At 44.3% G+C, this 12,068-nt stretch overlaps 2 protein-coding genes across 3 annotated transcripts; one reads left to right on the top strand and one right to left on the bottom strand.

The window, feature by feature from the left end:
• The first annotated feature begins 1,148 nt into the window (after positions 1-1,148).
• On the top strand, positions 1,149-6,610 carry LOC119318144 (ATP-dependent DNA helicase Q-like 3). The gene is made up of 20 exons (XM_037592662.1): positions 1,149-1,237; positions 1,665-1,821; positions 1,931-2,038; positions 2,161-2,168; positions 2,266-2,349; positions 2,611-2,751; positions 2,858-2,892; positions 3,038-3,121; positions 3,224-3,312; positions 3,604-3,756; positions 3,853-3,949; positions 4,186-4,189; positions 4,276-4,425; positions 4,503-4,595; positions 4,679-4,744; positions 4,818-4,945; positions 5,084-5,175; positions 5,285-5,415; positions 5,622-5,731; positions 5,833-6,610. The coding sequence occupies exons 2-20, from the start codon at positions 1,671-1,673 to the stop codon at positions 6,395-6,397; spliced, it is 2,289 nt and encodes a 762-aa protein (XP_037448559.1). The 5' UTR covers positions 1,149-1,237; positions 1,665-1,670; the 3' UTR covers positions 6,398-6,610.
• A 238-nt stretch (positions 6,611-6,848) lies between these two features.
• Positions 6,849-12,052, bottom strand: LOC119318145. Of its 2 annotated transcripts, none has more exons than XM_037592663.1 (8): positions 11,902-12,052; positions 11,025-11,522; positions 9,786-9,983; positions 9,406-9,678; positions 9,172-9,274; positions 8,387-8,505; positions 7,939-8,115; positions 6,849-7,830 (listed from the first exon to the last, which is right to left on the bottom strand). In XM_037592663.1, the coding sequence occupies exons 2-8, from the start codon at positions 11,340-11,342 to the stop codon at positions 7,042-7,044; spliced, it is 1,977 nt and encodes a 658-aa protein (XP_037448560.1). In that variant the 5' UTR covers positions 11,343-11,522; positions 11,902-12,052; the 3' UTR covers positions 6,849-7,041. The 2 variants fall into 2 exon arrangements, with proteins under 2 accessions (XP_037448560.1, XP_037448562.1); XM_037592665.1 differs by having other exon boundaries at positions 11,025-11,607; positions 11,902-12,034.
• Between the last annotated feature and the right edge of the window lie 16 nt (positions 12,053-12,068).

Here is a 12,068-nt window from a genome sequence, read left to right as displayed (position 1 = left end):
AGGGGGATTTTTTTGTTTGTGCAACAGGCCTCTTGTTGCCAAGGGAACGAGCGCACAATGCTACGTTTGTTGCAACGGGGCAAGAGCAAAGGTTTTTTTTTCTATAACAGAAATCTTGTTTCTGAAACACAGGCCTTTTTCAGAAGAAAAAAAACGTTTGACAGGAGCGCAACACAAGCTTTATTGCAAAGGTTGATGCACGCTCAATAAAAAAAGATCAGACGGTTGGCTTGCTCACGATCCTACGGCTACTAAGGCGGCATATGTTTTTGAAATATCACCCGGCAGACGCGTAGCTGCTTTATTTGTAAAAATAGCACATGTATTACCATGAAAAAGAGGAAATGCCAGATCTCACGTGCTCCTTTGACCTAGCCAGTCGCCCCTCCAAAAAGCTAGGGTACTCTGCCTCCCGCCGGCGCCGGCGCCGGTCCATCCCATCTTCGGTGGCCTTAGGGCCATGAAGGCGGAGTGGATCTCGCCCCTTGCCGGTGGGAGGGCTCCGTTTTTAGATCTTTTTTCGATCTTTGTTAGGATTTGCGTCCTGCTCAGGAAGGCAAGACGGCGGCGGCTCCCAGAAGATGAAATAAAGGTCTCCCCGCCTAGCCCCCGTTCCGGTGATGTGTTCAGCATCATCGGTGGGCGTGTGGAGTTGTGTCTCCGGCTGATCTGTCCTTGGTGGATTTGCTTGGATCTGTTTGTCGTTCGTCTTCGTTCGTGTGTCTTCAGGTTGGATCCTTTTAATCTACACTCTTCATCTGCGGCGGTTGCTGTTCTGGTGTGTTGGTTCTATGGGGCCTTAGCACGACGACTTCCCGACTGTCTACTACAACAAGGTTTGTCCGGCTCCGATAAGGGAGGGGCGATGGCAGCGGCACGCCTTCGGCTCGCTTCAGTGCTTGTAATCGTCGCTAGGTGGTCTACAGATCTGGATGTAATTTTTATTATTTCTAGTATTCGTTGTACTACCATGATTGAAGATGAATAGATTGGAAGTTTTTCCTGCAAAAAAAAAGAAAAAAAGGAAATGCCAACCCTTTCAGTGAACGTTGTTGCGTTCCATTTGCTCAGGTGGGGACGGCGTGCAGGCGCAGGGGAGAGAAGTGTGCTCCGCAAGCCGTCTGCGGCCTGTCGCTCTGTGCCCCCAGCCCCAGGCACAGAGGTCGTCCCTGACGACGCCACGCCGCCGCTCGCTTCCCGCGCCGGCGCCGCCCCCTCGCCTCCGCTCCAACCGCAGGTACAGCTCCCGCCCCGCCATCTCCTCCGCCCCCAGTCCCCGAGCCCTAGAACCCCCCTTCCGGTCGCACTTGCGCAACTGTCTGCGTCGCTCAGTGGTTCCTTCCCCGTTCATATCGGTTCCGATTTCATTGGTATCTCGATTGGGTCAGCAATGGCGCACCGCGGGCTGGTTGATTAGGAGGGCCAGGGAAGGGTGCTGCCGGCCTTAGTTTCGCCTGATCTACTTTTCAGTCAATCGGAAGAACGAACCCTGGGTTTGATGTAGTACAATGGGAGGAATTTGCCATGACTATCTAAATCATCATTTGTGTTATACCAAAGGGTGTTTAAACGTTTAAACATTGTGTGCTGCAATAGTTGCATTGCTCCAAATGATCAAGCCACACTTAGAACCCTCTAATAGTCTGATGCTTTGGGTGGTACAGCTGAAAATGAAGAAGGCGCTTCCCCTAAAGGGCGGTTCGGCAGGCTTAAGGCATGGAACGAAATCTCCGAAGGAGTTGGAGAGCGTCTTGAAGCAGTATTTTGGGTACTCGGAGTTTCGAGGAAGGCAGCTTGAGGCCATAGAGGCTGTTCTTTCAGGTCCTCACTCTGCCCCTGTTTCCAGATTCATGTTTAACCCCCTGAATACCGATGAGATTAGTACTTCAGATATTTACTTTGTTTAATCTGTCAAACAACAAATTTGCAGGAAGGGATTGCTTCTGTTTGATGCCAACTGGAGGTGGCAAGTCAATGTGCTACCAGATCCCTGCTCTAGTGAAGACAGGCGTTGTTCTTGTTATCTCGCCCTTGATAGGTGAACTGATCCGTCATGTTTCCAAACCTTCAGAAAATCTACTACTTGAAAGAATGTGTGTACATACATTTTGATTTATACTAACTGTTCTTGATTTCTTGTATGTAAAATCTGCTGATCAGCGCTAATGGTAAGTTTTACTATCCCCCTTCTACCTTTCCTCTGTTATTATCCTTAAATCTTGGGATAGCTTTGAACATCATTTGGTCTGCATATTGAATTTACAGGAGAATCAGGTTAGCAGCTTGAAAAGTAAAGGAATTCCAGCTGAATTTCTCTCTTCCACACAAACAACTGCTAACAAAAACAAGGTAAGGGTCTTCAATTACACACTGCAACGTAATTCTCTCGTGAGACATGCTCGGTTATTGCATTGTTTATGGAGTTCCTTTTAGCTGTCCCAATTGACATTTTGACTCTGTATATTCATACGGTAGCCAAGTTGGTGCACAAAATTATGTCATGCCGTATTAATTCCCTGAGAATTGGAATTCATGAACTAGATCATGGTGTCTAGGATCTACTTCCTTTTGACTTTTAAGTTTTATTAAACATGTATGTTCTTTCTTCAGATACATGAAGATCTCGATTCTGGCAATCCTTCTTTAAAATTGTTGTATGTCACTCCTGAGTTAGTTGCAACATCTGGCTTCAAGGCAAAATTAACAAAGCTCCACAACAGGGGTCTTCTTGGTCTTGTTGCTATTGATGAGGTCTAAACTAAGTAACACCTTTGCTCTTTTGGTAACATCCTGTTGTTCTTCGGTCACTTGTAAAGAACACCTGGTGCTTATTTGCCAATTTTCTCCCTCTCCACAGGCTCATTGTATTTCAACTTGGGGCCATGATTTCAGGTACGCATTGGTTTCAGTGTTTGGTCTGAATATTGCCTTTACTCCATTGGCAGTTCTCAGTTTTCATAGTTTCATTGGTAAAATGAGTTGCAGCATTCCTCCTTTTCATGGAATAGCTAATCTGATGTGCTTCAATGAAATGCAGACCTAGCTACCGCAAAATTTCATCATTGAGGAAGCAGTTCCCAGATATCCCGATATTGGCTTTGACTGCGACTGCTGTCCCAAAGTAACACCTTACCCTTAGTTCAGTTCACCTAATGTGTTTTCTCTTTTGATCATTATATTTAGTCTGGTCTCATTTGTCCGGGTTTCATTATTTTTGCACCAGAGTCCAGAAAGATGTGATATCATCATTGTCCTTGCAAAACCCAGTCATTCTTAAAGCTTCCTTTAATCGACCTAATATCTTCTATGAAGGTATTATTCTCGACTTCCTTGATCAATTTAAAGACTAGGGCCTCTGTTTTCCCAGGAATCTCCACTGTTCTTTGCCTTTTCACTTCCCAAGGTCTTTCTTTTGCCCTTTTGCTTGAAATTGTGATTGAGTTGCTTCAGGACTATTTATGTTCTTTAGTTTCTGTGTTACCAGAGGCCAGAACGTATGGCTCTTGTTGTTCATTTACTGCTAAAATCTGGTGTACCTAATTTTTTTGCCCCTACATTCTACTCTATGGCGTGTTGACTGTGAATCATGAACTTATCTTGCAGTTCGTTACAAGGATCTTCTTGATGACGTTTATTCTGATATATCGAATTTACTGAAGTCCAGCGGAAATGTTTGCTCAATCATATATTGCCTTGAACGTGCTGCCTGTGATGATCTGACTATGCATTTGGCACAGCAGGGCATCTCTTCTGCTGGTACGTTAATCTGAAGGGAAAAAAAATGATAAGCCCAAGCCCCTATTAAGACTGTTGTGCAGATATACTTATGATTTTATTTTTGCTCCTTGTCAGCTTATCATGCTGGCCTGAATAGTAAAGTGCGAACTACCGTTCTTGATGACTGGCTTTCATCAAGGACTCAAGTTGTTGTTGCAACTGTAGCATTTGGGTATATAGCTTCTTTCTGCATCTTTGTAAACATCGTTTCTATCTTACAACCTGATTCCATGTCCACGAGTTGTAGAGTACAGCTTCGTCTGACTTAGTTACCTACATACCTTCCAACTTGTAGTATATACTTTATTTTTGCTACACCAATATTAGACTAATACTCTCTGTTTTCTTGTGTACTGCATTTTTCGATACGGGCCTTGTCCGTATTTTAATGTGTATGCTGCTCCACAGAATGGTATGTAATACTCTAATTGCATTGTGTTTCATGACGCTTTCTGCAGAGGTGCTTTGTTTATATATTGGCTCTATTCATCTTTTCAGGGTATTGATAGACAAGATGTCCGCATTGTGTGCCATTTCAACTTGCCTAAGTCAATGGAATCTTTCTACCAGGAGTCCGGACGTGCTGGTCGTGACCAACAGCCTTCCAGGAGTGTTTTGTATTATGGGTTAGAGGACCGAAGGAGAATGGTAATAAGCGTACATTATACACAGATGATTTTCCATCTTTTTTGAAAGGCAAAACTGAGGCTTCTCTGGTTTAACAGGAGTTTATTTTGAGAAACAGCAGCAGTAGAAAACAACAGCCATCTTCTTCTTCAACTGAGCTTTCAGAGAAGACCCTAGCCGACTTTAGTCAGGTAATTACCAAACATCGCAATGCATTGGTATAGTAGAACATGCAGTATATTTCATTCTATTATATTTCCCTCTCCTGACACAGATAGTTGATTATTGTGAGAGTTCTAGCTGCCGACGAAAAAAGATTATTGAGAGTTTTGGAGAAAAGGTATGGCATTGACTCCAAACATGTTACTGTTTTCTGCTTTGTGTTATTGCATGTTAATATTTGAACTGCATAGGTACAACCAACTTTATGCCAACGCACGTGCGATGCTTGCAAGCACCCAAATCAAGTGTCCTCGCGTTTGGAGGACCTTCGGCGTGTGCCCAACTGTCGCTTTAACAAGATGTCTCCAGTCTTCAAAAGGTATGTGGTGTTCACTGTGCAGCAAGTCTTTGTTTCTTTTCCACAGTTTTGCTTATGAGATATGAATTGTACATATTCTGTGCTTTTGTATTAACTTGCGCCATATTGGTCTAGTAAAACTTCTCATTCGTGTGACAGCTCATCAGTTGACCCAAAACACTTTGACACGGAATTTTGGAACCGTGAAGATGACGTAAGCATATCAGACGAAGATATATCAGATTCTGATGGTAGAATGAACAATCATTTTCCTTTCCTCTCTGTGTTTGTAAGACTACGCAAAGTCATACTTGCATGTAGTGGAGTGCAGTAACATCTGCTGGGAATAATGAATCGCAGATGAGGAAGAGGCAGTGAGCAATATCGCCATTTCAAAGCTTCCATCAAAAGGAGGGTTTGAAGCAAGACTTGATGCCTTGGAGCGTGCTGAAAATGCTTACAATCAAGCCAATGGTCAAACTAAACCGCAGGTGATTTAGATGCCGCGTTTCTGTGATACTTCGTAAATGTTTGAGGATTTGAATTTGATAGAACTGTTTCCTCTTTATAGAAGTTGTGCTTGATCAAAAGTTATATGTTGTTCTCTGTGCAGCAAGTCTTGGTTTCATTCCTATAGAAATTTTCGATTTACAAAAGTATAATAGCTAATCTGAAACTTCAACTGGTGATGTAATAGGGTGGCAACCTTGTTGACAAGAAGAGCATATCTCAGACTCTAAGAGATGCAAGCAGGAAAAGATTGTCGGGTGCGCTTGGACAAGCAAAGCTCCGTCTTGGGGATCTGCGGTAAGTCTGCCCGCTCTGTCATGATTTTGTTGAACTATAAACATGTCTAATTTTTACGCATCTTTTTTTTCCACCACTCATTACATCGTGCACACTTTCAGGTTTGCTGAAGAGGCTTCTGCTACACACCTTGAAACCGAGTGCTTCAAGAAGTATCAGAAAGTGGGAAAGACGTTCTACAACTCCCAGATAGCTGCCACGGTTCGGTGGCTGTCGTCTTCAACTTCTGACCAAATCCACGGCCGACTTGAAGCCCTTACCAACCAGACTACAGAAGCTGGTGCAGCCACCAGCTCTCCTTGCATCATTTCTGATGCTTTGGGCAAAGCTGAAAAGCCAGCAGAAGCTACAGTAAGCCAAGAGCTTGCGAAAACCGAGCTTTCTGATGAGTTTGCAAAGACCATGGCTTCAACTGAAAACATGGAGCCTTCCCGGATGTCACCACCTGAGAAAACAATAGACGAAGAAGCGAGGAGAGATGGCGCGATCGGTACCATGGACCTTCCCAAGATACCATCATTCAGAGAATTCATGAGCCAGAAGGGAAGGGATCGCGCAACCAGTTCTTCTAGGGCAGAGAGCCAGCCTCGCGGCATTCCTAGAAAGGCTGGCCCTGTCATCAGCAAGGAAGGAACGACAGGAACATCAAAGAAGATGAAACTATGAGTGACTACTTCTCTGTTTTACATGTTGACTTCCTCCCAAAATTCCACAGTAGGAATATGACTAGAGTTTTTGCTGATACAGTAATCAAACACTGCAGTGCTGCTTCTCAATGAAAGATATCCTCTCTTAAAAGGAGAAGCTGCGAATCAAACTTTCACAGTAGGAATGTGACTAGAATTTTTGCTTACAGTAATCAAACACTGCTGCTTCTCAGTGAGGCCTTGTTCGGTTAAGCCACTCCCCAAGTGGATTGGAGTGGAATGGAGGGGATTTGGGGGAAATTTGAACTAGATGAGATTTAATCCCTGTCAATCCCTCTCATTTGTCATGAAACCGAACAATGCCTAAAAGATTTCCTCTAATAAGAGGAAAACATGAGAATATTTTGCAACTAATGCCTTGTGTATCTCAGTGAAAGATTTCCTCTCTCAAAGGAGAACGTGAGAACCTGTGAGAAGAGTTGTGCCAGATATCATATCTGAGAAAAGTTGTGACAAGCGTTGTTATATAGTTCCAGTAATGTTAGGTACACTTTATGGAACTAACACCCTATGTATGCCATCAGCTTTTACAACAGTTGAAGCTAACTGTGAGTATCTGGTTTGGACCAGCAAGCTGTATTGTATTGTTGTCAGGGCTACCACCTACAGAGCCAGGTCCTTCTCAAGCTCCGCAACCAACTGCTCGATGTTTCTTCTGTACATCGGCATGTAATGATCGTTGATCATCATCTTAGACAGCCTCAGCTTGCCATACAGAGATCTTGGCGTCAAGAAGATCCCTATGCTTGTCTCCGACTCCCCGGCGGCATCAACTTGGTGAAGGTCTGGCTCTTCATCCTCATGTTCGCTGGTCTCGTCGTCATCTATGGCTGCTTCTCTTGTGGATGTTATTACGTGCATGATTTTCCCAGGTGGGTAGAATCTGTGGACCTCCTTCTCGTTGGGTTCACTGAGGACATCTTGAGCTCTGCCGCCAACTTCCTCGGCAATGTTACTTTCAGTCATCTCTTCCACTATGTCGTTCTCCCCTTCCCTTTTCCGGTACAGCTCGTTTTCGAGTTGTTGCCACAGCTCTACTTCGGTGATCCTGTCCTCATCCACGTGATGATCGATGATGTCTTCACCATCACTGTCTACCTTGTCATCCAAGGTACCAACAGCATCGGATGCCGAGATGGTGCTCTGGACCTCTTCTGATGCAGCATACTGCGTGGTTTCAGATGTAACTATCTCTGTGGTTTCCATCATGGTCTCAGTCAATAGTGAACTGGATTCAGAGCCACCGTTGGTAGTGGAAGTTGTTATTTCTTCTGATGTGACAATTGAGGTAGTATTCCGCCGCCTTGGCCCAATACAAGCCCATGAGGATAGTTGTAGCCCCGGTCTTGTCCATGCTGCTTGTGCTACACTGCGAGCTCTCCTCATTACAACCTGAACACACATTGCCAACATTGCTAGTCATGGATAATGCCAATGGATTTATGAATAACAATCAAAGCTGTGTTAAGGGGGTCAAATTAAAGATGAAAGGTACAAAACCTGTGTTCCATTAGATACAGGTCTTAGGATGGCACCAGCACCAGCTACTCTAGCTTTAGCATTTGCTATAGAAGGAAGTCGCGATCCCAAGGCAGATGCAGATCGATAGAAAGTGCTCAGGATTCTGGTTTGCTCGATTTGGTGACGGAGATCATTCAGCCAGGCAGATGCCGTCACCTGTTGCACATGAAACTTAATTTCAATACAAGAACCTATAATATAAAGTAATCATACTATATATTGCTAATTTTTTACACTATCATCAGCTGCACTGTTATCATGTGCTCATGTGTCCTTGTTTCCACAGATAAACCCGCTACCAGTTATAAAGATCTTACTGGTGCAAATAAGTTAATATGTACTCCCTCCGTCCCATAATGTAAGACGTTTTTTGACACTAGTGTACAGTTATGGCATTACTAACAAGGAAGGGTAAATAAAAGGGTACCTCTGAACGAAGATCATCTACTGCCGCCGCCGAAAATGTTGGCACCAAATCAGCACCATTGATGACTGTAGTGATAAAATGTACTCCTGACTCAGCCAGCTCCCATGTCATACAAGCAGCTGCAAAATAGAACATCCCACAAGGGCTAAATCACAACTATATTCTGAGGACAAGAAATCCAATCTTGTGAAAGGACTGGAGAAGTGGTCGACTTTTTGTTAGGAATAAGGAGAAAAATAAGCGATGTTCTTAGATCTGAATATCCAAGTCTGCATCAGGTATTTATATCGGAGAGGCCTGAGATCTAGGAGAGAGTATTTCTGGGAGAGCATCACTTATTTAAGCTATGGTCTGTACATAAGCTGGGGGAGAACTCAATTCTCAGACAAATACGGTGTACCTGGGATACTAGTCTGACAGTACCATTTACCTGAGATACTAGTCTGACAGTACCATTTTTAGGATAGCTTGAAATTATGGCAGTTCCTATTTTATGATCAACAAATTAATTTTGTCAACATCATATTTCCATCTAAAAGGTCGAGGAGTGGTACCACAGATACTTAGAAGATGGTGCATTGGGTATTTTTGTTGCCACAAAATATTTCGATGCTCATTTAATCCATGACCTAACCGATAGACTAAAAAAGGACCTAATAGTACAAGATTACAAGTACATTGGAGAACCCGAAGTAATGCTTGACCAACAAAATGCTCGACCAATGAAACAAAAAAGGATGCACATGATCTGATCTTCAGACAGAAAAACATCATAACATGCGAACCTGGAGCAAATGACACGCAAGTAGCGGAGGCAAACTCCTGCTGTTCCCTCAGGACGTATGTCAAGAGAGCTGCTGTACCACCTCCAAGTGAATGTCCAACAACCTAATAAATATTTACCAGAGACACAATCAATTAAAATGCTCCAAGAACCATATAAAACAACACAACACTACTAGCAAAGGATACAAGGAAAAGAAGGTACAAGATAAAAACACTGTACACTTGTGCCGTACCTTTATTTTATAATCTGGATACAAATGTAATGCTTCTGTGAGACAAGGAGTTGCAAGCTTTGCAATCCATCTAGCCGCTGCAACCATCCCAAAATGTGCATACCCTAAAACTAGATCACTAACACCACCTTCTTTGACTATTGTATGGTGGAACGGAACCACAGCACCCGTAGCAGCTGTCAGGGTATCCCTTATACTGTGGGTGCCTCTAATTAGTAGAAGTATACATTGTCTGTCTCTATCAAGTAAAATGGTGAAAGCTGGCTTCAAAATCTGCAAGTATCCCAACAAAAATCCTGAATCAGTCAACAGTAAACAGTTCTTGTGAATAACTACAGGATTACGAAATATAAAAATGATACTGTATAAATTTCACTTACCCCTGCTTTAGGTTCTTGCATAAGAACATCCTCCATGGAGTAGCCAGTAGCTTCCAAAAATAACGGGAATGGCTTTTTGGAAAAATGCCAACACAGTGTCAACAAATTCAAAAGATACCTCAAGTCCGTAACTACCGAAGCTCCTTTGAGCTCCACACTATCATCTCCAGCATATATGCTTGCAACAGATAAGTTCCCCTGAAACACACATGCCACAACTCATCTGTCAGGAACTTTGTTCAAGTCATTAACAGTTCAAAGTATTTGTCCTATGATTCTGGCCTATGAGTTTATCTGTTAAGGCCTCCTTTGGTTTGGAGGAATTTCATAGGAATTCTAGAGGATAGGATTCTTATAGGATTTTTTTCTTTAGAGCCCTTTGGTTCATAGGAATGGATTCCTATTCCTATATAGGATTGGTTCCTATCCTCCACATTTCATAGGAAAATAAAAATGAGCCTAGACTCAATGGAAAAATTCCTTTGGTGTCAACCAAATGACATCTTGTTTCCTATTCCTACTCATAGGATTTGAGATACATGTCATCTCATTTCCTACAAGATTCCTATTCCTACGATAATCCTATCCTATGAACCAAAAGAGGCCTAAGAAGTGCAGAACCTGCCCAACTTTAGCATAGATCGCATTGTAGGCAGAGTAATCTATTGAAAAAAAGGGGTGAGTTACATACATAGAGTGAAATGGTAAGTGTGATAATCTAAATGAATGGTTCACTTAACAGATACTCCCTCCGTCCATAATATAAGATGTTATTACAGTCAATATAGGGGTATATTGGCTGTAAAAACATCTTAAATTATGGGACAGAGGGAGTACCTTATACAGTTTGTATGTACTAGAAATAATGAAGGTCGTTCATGCAGTTTCATGAGATATATTGTAGACAATCAAATATTGATAAACGATTATGTAAATGAATCTGAGAGCTGTTTAGGTCATCAGAACAACTATATGGTAAGACTAAGACAACTACTTTTGATAAAATAAGAAAAGAAGCGGTAAGAACAGATGATAGATATTAAGGAGTGTGATGCCTATGTTTTCAAGATTGTTTCAATTCCTACATGGCAACCCAACACTAAATTTAACCAGATGGAAAGACCTCCGGCGATGTTTATGATTTAAAACACTCCCTATCGGCTTCCAACATTTAAGTATCATAGTTAAGAAAGAGCAACGGATCACATCAACAGCAAAGTATGAGCGAGAGCGACCAACCTGTCTCTTGAGGAGGAAGCTGATTCCGAAAGCGAGGTCCCCGATGGGCCACTTCCCAAGGGTCTCAGAGTACGTGAACCGCAGCGTCTCCGACAGGGTCGAGATGGTCTCCAGCCACGTGGCGGGGGCGCGCACGTCCCTCCGCGACACCCGGCTCATGCTATGGGACTCCAGCGTGCCGCTGGCCGCCGCGTCCCTGCCATTCTCGCCGTCCGAGCCCCCTTCCCTGTCCAGCTTCTCCGTGTGCAGCCGGCGGTTCAGCGTGTAGTAGAGCAGCGCGGCGGCACCTGCAGCCGTCGCCATTGTGGCCGTTGCCATCGCACCGGCCCGCCTATAAACCCCACGCCGCTAGCTAGCGGGGAGGCCTGCCCAGCAGCCTTGGCTCCAATGGGGCAGTTACTGACCAACGGTGGAGCCAGACAGCGACCTGGGTTAATTTAACCTCTGATGATGATCCTCCCGCTGTAGATGCGATCTTGGGGCGGGACAAGGTCAAACCTGGTACCAGAAACAGAGGAAGATCCGAGTTTTTATTTGCAGCGAGGGGGCCGTTGATCCGGCACCGCAGGGAATCAACCAGCTACTGCCAGACAACAAGACCGAAAAAGAAATCCTAGTTATCCCCAGCCCTATAACAGCGGCAGCCGCCGATAGAGAACGGCAGCAGTATGTATATGCATACATAATATAATCCGCAAAAAACAGACACTACTGCCGTATCGTATCATCCGGGACCTATCCATCGGCAAACCTCAGAGCACCGAAACCTAGCCAAGATTCCGCCCCCAAATAAAAAACGGACAGCACGGCCGCCCCGGCCCGGGGCCCGGGGGAGCGCAGCGGAGCAGAATCGACGGGGAGTCGCGGGGATTTTTACCTGGAGCGGAGCAATGGGGCGTGCGGCTCGGTTGATTGGGACTGGGGCGGGGCTGGCTAGGGTTTTGGGAGGGGAGGCGGCCGGATTCGCGGCGGCGGCGGAATCGGGGAGGGGAGGGGGGGATTGCTGTTGGGTTTCGCTTTCTCCGGGGAGGCGGTTGCTGGGTG

The sequence above is a fragment of the Triticum dicoccoides genome, chromosome 6A, assembly GCF_002162155.2.
Source record: "Triticum dicoccoides isolate Atlit2015 ecotype Zavitan chromosome 6A, WEW_v2.0, whole genome shotgun sequence".
NCBI lineage: Eukaryota > Viridiplantae > Streptophyta > Magnoliopsida > Poales > Poaceae > Triticum > Triticum dicoccoides.
Note: the sequence above shows the minus strand (reverse complement) of the source record. Positions and strands in the feature narration are given on the sequence as shown.

Excerpts from the sequence above, each read along its gene's own strand:
- LOC119318144 (XM_037592662.1), top strand. The coding sequence starts at position 1,671 with ATGAAGAAGGCGCTTCCCCTAAAGGGCGGTTCGGCAGGCTTAAGGCAT. Across the intron at positions 3,313-3,603 it reads ACCTAATATCTTCTATGAAG|TTCGTTACAAGGATCTTCTT; the intron begins GTATTATTCTCG and ends CTTATCTTGCAG. Across the intron at positions 5,732-5,832 it reads CTCCGTCTTGGGGATCTGCG|GTTTGCTGAAGAGGCTTCTG; the intron begins GTAAGTCTGCCC and ends GCACACTTTCAG.
- LOC119318145 (XM_037592663.1), bottom strand. The coding sequence starts at position 11,342 with ATGGCAACGGCCACAATGGCGACGGCTGCAGGTGCCGCCGCGCTGCTC. Across the intron at positions 9,679-9,785 it reads TGCAAGAACCTAAAGCAGGG|ATTTTGAAGCCAGCTTTCAC; the intron begins GTAAGTGAAATT and ends GGATACTTGCAG. Across the intron at positions 8,116-8,386 it reads TAGATGATCTTCGTTCAGAG|GTGACGGCATCTGCCTGGCT; the intron begins GTACCCTTTTAT and ends CATGTGCAACAG.